The 13,004-nt window shown below is 52.8% G+C and overlaps 1 protein-coding gene across 2 annotated transcripts in view; it reads right to left on the bottom strand.

The window, feature by feature from the left end:
* Positions 1 to 13,004, bottom strand: part of SRCAP (Snf2 related CREBBP activator protein) — a 261,121-nt gene that overhangs the window by 41,567 nt on the left and 206,550 nt on the right. For both annotated transcript variants that reach the window (XM_088462894.1, XM_088462895.1), the window contains exons 23-24: positions 12,422 to 12,589; positions 9,983 to 12,342 (exon numbers count right to left, since the gene is read on the bottom strand). In XM_088462894.1, the coding sequence (XP_088319020.1) occupies positions 9,983 to 12,342; positions 12,422 to 12,589 (2,528 nt within the window). The remainder of the gene's footprint in view (positions 1 to 9,982; positions 12,343 to 12,421; positions 12,590 to 13,004) is intronic.

The raw sequence follows: 13,004 nt of genomic DNA, 5'->3' as shown, positions 1-13,004 counted from the left end.
AGTAACACAGCCCATATGAAGCCAGGTGCGTCAGGGCGGGTGCCCTGTGGACCCGATGGACTTCGAAGAAAGAAAGATAACAAGGGTAAGTTCTTACCATCCCTCTAATTGTCTTCTTCAGGGTTCATAGGGGGTCCACAGGGTTGACCTTGGTGTCCCAAAGCAGTCCTTGTAAGGGTAGGGAACGCTCCTGCGCTGAGAGGAGAATCCGTCGCCCAAAGGAAGCATCCTGAGAGGCAAAGGAAACCAATGCATAGAACCTTAAAAAGGTCTGGACAGAAGACCAAGTGGCCACCTTGCAAGGCAGAACAGCCGAGGCGCCACAGCGAGCCACCCACAGCCCTAGTAGAATAAGCATAAACAGAAAGGCCTTGCTGTGTGTAGGCCCCTGAGATAGTCATACGAAGCCATCTAGGCAATGTTTGGTTATTGGCCGGCCATCCTGTCCTGTGAAATCCATAGAGCACAAATAAGGAGTCTGATTCCGGAAGGAACTGGTACGGAAATCCGGAGCGGCCGGACCACAGTCAATGAGGCCACACCAGCCGAGAGGACTGGTGACTGAAATGTCGGTACAATAAGTTCCTGAATAATATGGAACTTAAAAACCACTGTAGGAAGAAACCGGGGCGAGAGCGACTTACAACCCTGTCTTGGTGAAATATCCAGAAGAGGGAGCCACATGAGAACGCTCCCAATTCTGACACTCTCCTGGCAGATGCAAACGCCATAAGAAAGAGAGTCTAAGCCATAAACCACTTAAGGGCTATCAAAACTAGTGGTTCAAATGGAGGCCCCTGGAGGGCACGAAGAACCACTGCCAACTCCCAAGGAGCCCCTAGGGGGGGATAAAGGGAGGTAGAATCCAGAAAACACCCTTAAAGGAGGGTCTGGATACCCGAGAATGGAGCACTTCCACATCCGAACCATCCTGACAGTGCAGAGACCCGCACTTTCAGGGAGGCCAGGCGGAGGGCTAGACCCAAGTCAGCTGGAAGGAATGCCAGAACTTCTGGAAATCCTAAACATTGGAGGATCGTAGCTACAGGTACGATACCATAAGAATTATGTATGCCACATTCTGAGGTAGATCCCAGCAAAAGCTGGCCTACACGCTCTAAACATCCAGATGATGACAGAGCCAGAGAAGCCTTAGGACCACAGTAGGGACGCAGTCAAAGATAAACGATCCAGCTCCAGGGAAAGGTAAGGACCCTGAGACAACAGGTCCGGATATTGAGGCAGCAGGAACGGAATGTCGATGGAGAGACTCCGAAAATCTAAGTACCAGTGACGTCTGGGTCAATCTGGAGTCACCAGTAGGACAGTACCTCTGTCACGATTGAACTTCCGAAGAACTCGAGGAAGAAGGGAGACCGGAGGAAACAGGTACACAAATTGTAAGGTCCACTTCACTGACAATGCGTCACCGAAGGTTGCTTCGGTATCTCTAGTTCTGGACCCTAACACCGGCAGTGTGTGATAGAGTCAGGAGGCCATGAGGACCACCTCTGGGAGGCCCCCTCTGCTCACTAGGGATTGAAACTTCTCTTGGAAGAGAGACCAGTCCCCGGGGATGCACGATGTGACAGCTGGGGAAGTCAGCTTCCCAATGGAGAACTCCCGGAATGAACCCTGCAGAGATGGCTGGGAGGAGACCCTTGGTCCATGTCAGAATGTGCGACACTTCTGTCATTACCGCCCAACTTCGAGTCTCCTAGATGTAAGCCACTGTTGTGACATTGTCAGACTGAACCTTTACAGGTTTACTGTGAAGTACTGTATGTGTTAGGCCAGCGTGAGGGCCCTAAGACAACTAGAAGTTCCAATAAGTTGATTGGCAGGGTTGAATCGACAGACGTCCAACTGCCCTGAAAGGAGTGCGGACCGGTCACTGCGCCCCAGAGACTGGTGTCCGTTGTAAGTATTACCCAGTCCAGGATCTAAAAAGGGACGACCTTGGTTAGATGAGATGGCCATAGCCACCCAGTTAGAGACAGACGCACCTCCGGAAAGAGCATCATCGTCTGAACATTGATCCGATAAAGAAACCCATTCCACCTGGAGAGGATCAGTTTTTGCAAAAGCCTGGATTGGAACTGAGCATATTCCACCCTTCCGAAGGTAGACACCATTGATTCCAGAACCCGCATTACTGAGTGTAAGGACATTTGTCGACAGTGAAGACATCCGCGCACTCGTAGTTGAAAAGTGGAGATCTTGTCTGACGTCAGAAGTATTCTCCGATTCTGAGAATCCAGCAGGGCTCCCAGATGTATGAGGAGGTCGTCCAGATACAGGAGCAGTAGGACACCCTTTACAGGGGGGCTGTCATAAAAGCCATAAATCTGGTAAACACCGATGGGGTTGTGGACAGTCCAAAGGGCAGAGCCTGAAAATTGGAAGTATTGCTGTGGCACAGCAAACTTGAGATAACACTGATGAGAGGACTCTACAGGTACAACGTCGGTATCCCAATCTGGGATCCCCCAGATGAAGACCTGTACCGTCAGGCTGAAGGTGTATCTTCAGGTTTAGAAGCAGGGCGTCTGGAGTTCCCGGTCTGCTTGGTTCCGGGTATGGCGGCCCTCGTGGAGGCCAACAGTCTAGGAAAAGACTGGCCTTTAGACTGTCCCCGAGGACAAAAGGACTAAACAGATTTAGTCCGAGGCCTTGTAGTGGGAGTAGCTGAAGGTGGAAATGTCGTTTGTGATACTGCCAATGTTGCTACAATCTTGTCAAGGTCAGGGCCAAACAAGATCTCCCCATTATAGGGTACTCCATTTTAAGGCCCATCTTTGAGTCCACCTCTGCCTTGCAGGAGCGCAGCCATAGGGTATGGTGACCGAAACCCTGGAGGTTAGGAGACTGGCATCCAATGTTGTTACTCCAACATAGGAAACTGCAACTTGAATGTGAGCAGCAAGAGACATCTGATTCCCAGAAGCTTTTGAGGGAAAAAGCGCTAAAAATGCATCAGCCCATCTCTCAATAGCATTAGTCACCCATGCGATAGCCATGGTTGGACGGGAAACAGCCCATGAAAGTGAGTATATTGATTTCAGGCAAAGCTACCACTTACTTATTCGTAGAATCCGTCAGGGATGGGAGGCGTAGTAGCGCTCTTAATCAGACGAGTAACATGAGAATCCACCCCAGGAGGGGATTCCTATTACTTGCAATGACCCTCAGGGAATGAGTAACATGAGGCCAAACGCTATTGTGATACCTGTTACCTGGCGATTGTCAGACCCCCGCCATGTGATCCACCAGCCGGTCAGACGCCATGTGATCCACCCGCTGGTCTAGTGGACACATGGGGTATGGGGGGCCTGCCGCCACTGCCAGCACTTCCGGTCAGTCCCCAGAGACCGGAGGTATCGGACTGCATTAATGCGTGGATTGCCGCAAGCAGTGACCCGCGACCTTACCTGCTCCCCGTTGTTCCAGCAGCAGTCCTGGGCGCCCGCAGAGTCCGGCTAGTGCAGACTCTGGGATCCCGCCGAGATTCCCAGATCTGTACTGGCGTCTCGGTGCCAGTGGGGTGGAGGAGCGGCAGCTTGGACGTCCTATGGACAGTCCGACACTGCTGCTCTGAAGAGTCTAAAAATAAATAAGAAAAAAACAGGATTTTGGTACTTACCGTTAAATCCATTTCTCCGATTCCACAGGGGACACTGGAGCTTCATGACAGTGTGGTATAGACGGTGGGTTGAGTTGAGCCTGGCACTTTAAAAATCTACAAGTGTGACTGGCTCCTCCCCCTCTATGCCCCATCAACCCCAGTTTTAAAGAACTGAGCCCGAGAGGAGACGGAGAACAGACTGAAGAACAGAGAAGGAGAACAGGAAAAGAAACATCCAACATACTGACACACTGCAAGAACACAGCAGGCTGCAGTGATAAACAGTCACACAATAAAAACAGACAAAACTGCAACAGAACTGAAGCAGAACAAGCAACTGAGAACAGGCAAGAAGCACTGGGTGGGCGTCCAGTGTCCCCTGTGGAATCGGAGAAATGGATTTAACGGTAAGTACCAAAATCCTGTTTTCTCCTTCATCCACTAGGGGACACTGGAGCTTCATGACAGTGGGGACGTCCCAAAGCTACCCTCCTGGGGGGGAGAGTGCTGAACGCCCTGCAAGACACTACGACCAAAATTTGAAGCAGAAGCCGCAAAAGTGTCAAATCTGTAGAAACGTACTAAAGTATGAACCGAAGACCACGTCGCTGCCCTACAAAGCTGTGAAGCCGAGACACCTCTACGTGCCGCCCAAGAAGTACCCACAGAGCGCGTAGAATGCGCAGAAATAGATACCGGCGGTGGTCGAGCAGAAGCAACATATGCCTGACGAATAGTCAGACGAATCCACCTGGCCAAAGTTTGTTTAGACGCAGGCCAGCCACGCCGATTAGCATCATAAAGGACGAATAGAGCCTCTGATTTACGTAGCCCCTCAGTACGGGACACATAAATGCGAAGTGCCCGAACCACATCCAAGGAGTGAGAATCCCCAGAAGAGTCCGACAACGCTGGCACTACAATCGGCTGATTCAGATGAAAACCCGAGACCACCTTGGGCAAAAAGGAAGGCCGGGTACGAAGTTCCGCCCGATCTTCGTGAAAAATCAAGTAAGGGGAACGGCAGGACAAGGCTCCAAGTTCAGACACACGTCTGGCCGAAGCCAGGGCCAATAAAAGGATCATCTTCCAAGTCAAATACTTCAATTCCACCTCCTGCAAAGGCTCAAAGGTGGATGACTGAAGAAAAGATAAAACAAGATTCAGGTCCCAAGGAGCCGTGGGTGGCACAAAGGGGGGCTGAATTCTAAGAACCCCTTGAAAAAAGGTCTGAACCTCCGGAATCAGAGCTAGGCGACGCTGGAAAAAAATAGAAAGAGCAGAAATCTGCACTTTAAGCGATCCCAAGCGTAACCCCGCATCGAGGCCTTTTTGAAGAAAAAGAAGAAGACGTGGTAAATGAAAAGAGGAAGTGGAGGATCCACGACCTTCACACCAGGAGATATAAGCCCTCCAAATGCGATGATAATGCGCTGATGTTACCGGTTTTCTAGCCCTAAGCATGGTAGGAATGACCGACCTAGGAACTCCATGGCTTCTTAGGATGGCGGTCTCAATAGCCACGCCGTTAAACGAAGCCGCCGTAAATCCGGGTACACACATGGACCCTGTTGTAGAAGGTCCGATCGTAGCGGAAGAGGCCAAGGTTCGTCTGCCAGAAGGAATAAAAGATCGGAGTACCAAACCCGACGAGGCCAATCCGGAGCCACTAGGATGACGGTGGACGACTCTCGTTTGATCCGCTTGAGAATCCGAGGGAGGAGCGGAAACGGTGGGAACAGGTACACAAGGCTGTACGGCCAAGGGATCAGTAAAGCATCCGCTCCCACCGCTGCCGGATCCATGGTCCTGGAGCAGTAAAGGGGTAGTTGATGATTTATCCGAGATGCCATCAGGTCTATCTGTGGCTTCCCCCATCTGCAAACCAGTTGATGAAAGACCTCAGGATGAAGGGACCACTCCCCGGGATGAAGATCCTGACGACTGAGGTAGTCCGCTTCCCAGTTGTCGACCCCCGGAATAAACACTGCGGAAATGACCTCTACGTGTCTTTCTGCCCACAGAAGGATGCGACTGGCTTCTCTCATTGCCATCCGACTGCGGGTTCCCCCTTGGCGATTTATGTATGCCACTGCCGTGGTGTTGTCGGATTGTATCCGAACCGGAAGTCCTCGTAACAGAGGAGCAGCCTGTATCAAAGCTCTGTAGACTGCCCGCAGTTCGAGAACATTGATTGGTAAGAGGGACTCCTGCTGCGACCAAAGCCCCTGGAAGTGATTGTCCAGAACCACCGCTCCCCATCCGCGGAGGCTGGCGTCCGTGGTGACCAAGGTCCAATTCCAAATTCCGAAGCGGCGACCCGCTAACAGATGCTCCGTCCGAAGCCACCAGAGCAAGGATATGCGGGTCCGGGGAGACAGACGCACCAGCCGATGCATCTGTAGGTGGGACCCGGACCACTGAGACAGAAGATCCAGTTGAAATATTCTGGAGTGAAATCTGCCGAATTGGATGGCCTCGAAGGAAGCCACCATTTTCCCCAGGAGACGGATGCAAAGATGCACAGATACTTTCCTGGGTCTGAGCACTAGACGAACCAGCTCCTGTATGGCTATGGCCTTGTCCCTTGGCAAGAATATACGAAGCAGAACAGTGTCTAGAATCATTCCTAGGAACTGAAGTCTCTGGGACGGCATCAACTGAGACTTCTGGAAGTTCACAATCCATCCATGTTGAATGAGAATCTGATGTGTAAGGGACACTTGGTGTTAAAGGACTTCTGCCGTCGGAGCCTTGATGAGTAAATCGTCTAGGTACGGAACTATCGTCACCCCCCGAGAGCGCAAGTGAGACACCATGACGGCCATCACTTTGGTGAATACCCTGGGAGCTGACGAGAGACCGAATGGCAGGGCCTGAAACTGGAAATGAGCTTCCCTGATGGCAAATCTGAGGAAAGCCTGGTGAGGAACCCAAATTGGGACATGCAGATAGGCGTCCTTGATATCTATCGACACCAGAAACTCTTCTGCCTCTAGTCCCGCAATGACAGAATGGAGAGATTCCATCTTGAACCTGTGAAATGAAAGATACTGGTTCAATGATTTCAGATTCAGAATGGGTCTGACTGACCCATCTGGTTTCGGAACCACAAAAAGGTTTGAGTAAAACCCTTGTTGCCTTTGTGCAGTGGGAACCGCCACAAGGACCTCGGCCAGCAAAAGTTTCTCGATCGCTTGACGCAAAATTAGTTGCTTCAAGGGATCGACGGGCAAACCTGTTGTAAAATAACGCCGAGGAGGAGTGAAAGCGAACTCGATCTTGTACCCCTGAGATACCAGATTTCGAACCCAAGTGTCTGGAGAAGTCCGTCTCCAAACCTCCGAGAAACGCTGGAGGCGTGCCCCCACCTTCGGATTTCCGAGATGGGATGGGAGCCCGTCATGCCACAGGCTTGTCTGCTGGCTTGGGATCTGGACGGCGGCCAATATTTGTTTGACGTCCTCTAGTACGGCCTCCTCGCCCCGCTGAAGACGAACCTCGCGATCGTCCCTGAAATCTTGCCGATGCTCGAAAGGAACGAAAGGAAGGTCCCCTAAACGAGCGACGCGGAGGAGGTGCTGATGAAGGTAGAAAAGTACTCTTACCTCCAGTGGCCAGCGAGATCCATTTGTCCAGCTCTGGACCAAATAAAATATCGCCTGTGAAAGGAAGAGCTTCCACTGCTCTTTTTGACTCCGCATCCGCTTGCCAGGCACGAAGCCAAAGTGCCCGGCGAGCAGAGACCGCTGAAGCAGAAATCCTAGCGCCTACCTGGCCGATATCTCTGGAGGCGTCTCCTAAGTATACAGCAGACTCCTGAATATGTTCTGCCAAGGTAATCAGATCTGCCCGCGGAGTGCTGGATCTAAGACCCTCAGTCAATTGTTCCGCCCACTTTTCCACAGCCTTGTTGACCCAAGATCCTACCAAGGCCGGCCGGAGAAGTGCACCTGCGGCCGTATAAATGGATTTCAAAGTGGTTTCTAATCTCCGCTCTGAGGTTTCCTTCAATGTAGTAGCTCCTGGAACAGGTAATGTGGTCTTCTTTGACAACCGAGAAACCGAAGAATCCACAGGTGGCGGGGTCTCCCACCTCTTCCTATTTTCCGCAGGAAATGGGTAAAGAGAGAAGAAACGCTTAGGAATCTGGAATTTACGGTCCGGATTCTGCCAGGCTGCCGTCATCTGTTCATCCAACTGGAGAGAAACAGGGAATGTGACGGCCATCTTCTGTGACCTGGCAAATAAGGAGTCTTCTAACGATTCTGGAGCTTCCTGGCTAGAAATCTTAAGAACTTCCCTTACCGCTAGAATGAGTGCGTCAATACCTTGCAATGCCTCAGGTTCTTGTGAGTAAGTCTCTACGTCTGATTCGTCCAGCATCTCCCCTTCCTCCTGAGACGAGTGATCCGCTGCCGAATCCTCATCCGACTGGAGAACCGCCGGAAGAGCCCTCTTTTTAGATGAGCGACTTACCGTAGCTTCAGGAGCTTTAGACGCAGAACCCATCGCTTGAGCAAGGCTATTCACCGAGCGGACTAAATTCTGAGCCCACGCTGGTTCTGCTAGAAAAGAAGGGTGAGATGTGCCAGGTAGATCTCTGGCAGACTCCCGTTCCCTACGAGAAGCGGCTAATTCAGAAGAAAGGTCCGCCATGACCCCGGCCAAACTATTTATGAAGGAGGGAGTGACAGACTGCGTGTTAGCACTGTCTGCTTCACATGTCTCGCACAGGGAAGACCCTTCGGAGCGAGCATGGGTAAACTTCTTCCTGCACTTAGTGCAGGCAAACAGCTTTTGTGATGCAGTTTTTTCTGTCCTGGATGTCATCATGTACTCACAGACAAGCACCACATACAATTCAGGAATGCAGAAGAAGTATAGGGAGAAGCAGAATTACAATAATAATGCTACTCAAGTATGGGAGCAGACAGAGCAATAAGGGAGGAGCAGAATTTCAATAATAATGCTACTCAAATTGCATGCAGAGCAGTATAGGAGGAGCAGAATTTCAAGAATAATGCAACTCAGTAACAGGGGCAGGCATATAAGGGAGGAGCAATCAATAGGACCAGAAAGTAGTTAAAACCACCCTCTGTATATACAGACCCCCTGTAGATGCTCTCAGTCTTTGATCTGCTCCTCTCCCCCTCCGCTCAGTGCCTGCAGTCTGAGGCGCCACTCCCGTTCAGAGCGCGCCAAACTAGCCCAGGCAGTGAAGGAGGAAGAGGAGGAGGGACCCATAAGCTCCTCCTCCTAATGGCCGCCGCTTTGCATGCGCGCGGCATACACTTATACAGTGGGACGTTACTCTCTGTCCCCGCACTGACAGCGGGGGCCAGCGGCACGACCGCCGCCAGTGATAACCGTGCCGGTGCCTTTTACACAAGCACCGGCACGCAGAGGCAGGACCGCTGTGAGCGCGCCTACCTAACAGCCAGCGCCGGTGTTCTATCACAACACCAGCGTGGCAACTGACAGCGGGGGCTGACAGCCGCGCGTTTCAGACCCAGCAGTTATTTTCACCTCTCCTGCTAGTCAGGAGAGGTGTGCTACTCACCGGGCTGCTGCGGCCAGAGCGCTGGGCAGTGAGGGGAGAGCGGGGACCCGGACACAAGCCAGTGGTAGCTGTGGCGGGCCCCGCTGAGTCTGATGACTCCTAACTGCCTAAAGCAGCCTCCCCTCCATAGGGTGACCGGACACAGGCTGCAGTAGCCGTGTGGTCCCCTCTCTGGCGGCTCCCACGATGCAGGCAGACTGTCACAGCTAACAGTCTGCCTGTCCTCTTGTGACTTTGATTCTCTTTTCTATATAAAATTAATATAAGGGCTGGAGACAGCCCCTGTGCACCGGCTCTACTCGGGCACATTCTAAAAACTGGGGTTGACGGGGCATAGAGGGGGAGGAGCCAGTCACACTTGTAGATTTTTAAAGTGCCAGGCTCAACTCAACCCACCGTCTATACCCCACTGTCATGAAGCTCCAGTGTCCCCTAGTGGATGAAGGAGAAACATAAAAATTAAAACGTAGCTTAGGGGCCACTAATCAGCCCCCCTGTGTTAACGGTGACCGGCTCCGGCCGGGCACCATCTTAAACTGAGGTGCCTCTGGCTTGGGGGCGGGGTTATAGGGAGAGTGGACCCAGTGCATCCTGGGAGCTGAAAGCTTTAACTGTGTAGCGCCTGGATTTGTTTCCCAACCTATACCCCGAGGTCAACCCTGTGACCCCCTATGGACCCTGAAGAAATCCCCTCTTTTGAATTGGACCCAGCAATCACACAAACACCTCCATTCACCATTACAATCGAAACACGTAAGCATAGACTCTCTCGCAGGTAAAACAACGTTGCTTACCACATAGAAGGGCGATCGGGGTGGAGGTGGCAGCTGACGCCTGTGTCTCACAGCTGCAGGAACAGTGGAGTTATGTGAGGAGCGGGGTTCCTCTCCCTCCAGTGTGATGTCCGGCTCTGTAGCTGTACCGAAGGTCACACTAACTGCTGGAGGACCAGCCATGGACAGCGACAAGGACTGCTCTTGAGCAATGCCTGGGACAGGGATATTTATGGCTGCTGCGTAGTCTGTTATGGATGTCAGCGTAGCAGATACTGGGTTAGGTGTTGTAGAGGGAGATACATTACACTGTGGAGCAAAGGTAGACAGGGCGGAGGAGCAGGGTAACGGTACAGACTTAGGATCTGGTATGCCAGAAGCAAGGATGGGCCGCAGGGCAGCTGCAGTAGACTGAGGAGCCATGGTATGGGAAGGGAGATGAGGCATCTGAGAAGAAGCGGAGACCACTAATGATGGTGATGTGATGGGGGAGGACATGGAGATAACCAGGGGATGGGTGGCTGGGGAAGGCTGCTGAGGAATAGGGGCAGATTCTAAAGGTTGAGTGGAACTGGGCTTTGAGGAGGACAAGTCCAGTGCATGAGCTGGTGCAGGCACCAACAACAAGGACGTTGGTTCAAGTGAGGCCCGGAGGGAGGACACAGTTGCCGGGGTTGAAGCCGCCAACAGGGGTAATGGAATAGGAGTTGAGGCTGGCATGGAGGGCAGGGGTGCTGGTGCATTAGCTGGCACAGATAATGACTGTGTGGATGCTGGTAATGAAGGCTGGGGCACTGGAGTCCTCATTGGCAGAGGAGGAATGGGAGTCTGTGAAGAACTGGAAATGGTTTGTGGCGCTGGGGCTACAGCTGATGGCGGGAGCAGGTTTGCCTGGGGCTCGGCCGGCACAGAGGTAACGGGAGCCCATGCCTTGGCAGGCACAGGGCGAGGGGTGGGTGACAGCGGAGAGGACGCAGCTATTGAAGTGGTGAAGGTGAAAGAGGCAGGAGAAACACATGTCACCATGGAATGTGAGGAGGCTGATACACAGGTTACAAAGGAGGGACTGAGAGCCTGGGGTGCGGACACTAGAAGAGAGGGCTCAGGAGCCGATGCCAGCAGTGGAACGGCAGAAGAAGCGCTTACATTGAGCAGAGGGAGGGGAACCGTGGAAGATGATGCTGCTGCCAGTAGCGGAACTGTGCTAGATGTGGGTAAAACAGGCAAAGGAGCAGATGCCACAGAGGGTATTTTGAGAGATGCATTAAGGATCAGAGGCGGCAGCGTGTCAGACGCAGCAGCTTCCAGCACAGGCACTGAGGCTGCATCTGGAGCCAGGAGTAAAGGCTGATTAGTAGGTGTCTCCAACAGAGAAGCAGCAACCGTTGGCAGGAGGGATGGCCGGTGGGGGATGGCCGGAGCAGACATCACCGCCCGGGGGGCCATGGCCGGAGCAGACATCACCGGCCGGGGGGCCATGGCCGCAGCAGACAGCACGGGCCGGAGAGAAGGGGTAAGAGTCTCTACTGTAGAATGGGAACCCTTATTGGCAGACGGAAAGGGCAGATGAGTAGCAAATGGTGGCAATTGGGCAGATACAGGGGCAGACAATAAAGGCAGTGTGGCAGACATGGAGGTAGCTGGCAAAGGAGCAGATAATGTAGGGGCAGCCAGAGAAGGAAATGTAGTGGCACTGGGGTGTGTGTACAGGACTGGAGCGGTGCCACTGTTTGTAGATGGCAGAGGAGACAGGGTGAGCAGAGACACCGGGCTGGTCAGGAAACGGGCAGGGATGGGATTGTAGCTGGACACTGTAGTGGGGGCAGAGTTTGTCAGAAGGGCAGGTACTAAGCTTAGGTTGTATGTGGGAGGCGTCAGTTTGGGGATGTTGGTGGCAGGTGGAGAAGGAGGGTTGGGTGCCAGGTTTACATAAAGGGCACTGTCAGAACAAGTACTAGGTACACAGATACTGGGCGTCAGGGAAGGCTCTTGCCTCTGAAGTCCGTTGCCATTCTGTACAGTGTGGGCATCTGAGAGGACGGTGTCTGGATTGTGAGGCTTATAGATTACAGTACATGGGCCAGAGTCAGGAGCTACAATTTGTGCTGTGGTGCAGTTTGGCAATGGACAGGGGGAAGAGTTGGGGAGGGCAGGGCTTTGGGTAAGTCTGGGAGGGGGTGAGTGGTGGTTTGTCAGCTGCATGGCAGTGGTGCCCGTTGCCAGAAGTCGCAGTGCCACACCAGACATAGGTGGAGCTGGGGAGTCCTCTGTACTGGGAGGCACAGGACTGGGAGCAGGAAGCCTTGAGGCCAGTGCTGGACTGGACACCATAAGCAGGGGACTGTTAGCCAGAGTTAGTGTGGATGTGGCAACAACCGGAGCTGCAACAAGAAAAGGCAAGATGAGTGTCCATGTGTGCCAGGGTATCCGACATCGCTCTCTGTGACTGTGCTCACTTACCTGCCCTTTCCCCCATTCCCTCTCGTACAGTCCCTTGCTCTGGATGTGGACCAGGCATGACACGGAGCAGAGGACGCACTGGTGGTGCCAGAGGAGGGCGCTGTGGAGATGCTGGGATTTCCCTGGTGGCCTGTCTTACCACGATCTTCACCACGCCTGGGGCTGACACTAGAGAGAGATAACAAGAGATATGGTAAGAACTTACCTTTGTTATCTCTGTTTCTACAAAGTCCATATGGTCCACAGGGTTGACCTTGGGGTGTAGCTGGATCTGGATCCACGGGCACCACGCAGTTAAAGCTTTAGCAGCTCCCAGGATGCACTTGGGTCCATCCTCCTCTATACCCCGCCCCCGAGCCACAGGCACCTCAGTTGGTAAGCAGCCAAGGCCGGAGGAGGAGACTAAACAGAGAGAAGGAAGACTGGAGCACACAAGAAACCATACTCACAGAAATGGGAGACGGAAAACCGGTGACCAGCCACACAGCCCATATGAAGCCAGGTGCGTCAGGGCGGGTGCCCTGTGGACCCTATGGACTTCATAGAAACAGAGATAACAAAGGTAAGTTCTTACCAGATCTCT

The sequence above is a fragment of the Taudactylus pleione genome, unplaced genomic scaffold, assembly GCF_031769625.1.
Source record: "Taudactylus pleione unplaced genomic scaffold, aTauple2 ptg001287l, whole genome shotgun sequence".
Taxonomy (NCBI): domain Eukaryota; kingdom Metazoa; phylum Chordata; class Amphibia; order Anura; family Myobatrachidae; genus Taudactylus; species Taudactylus pleione.
Note: the sequence above shows the minus strand (reverse complement) of the source record. Positions and strands in the feature narration are given on the sequence as shown.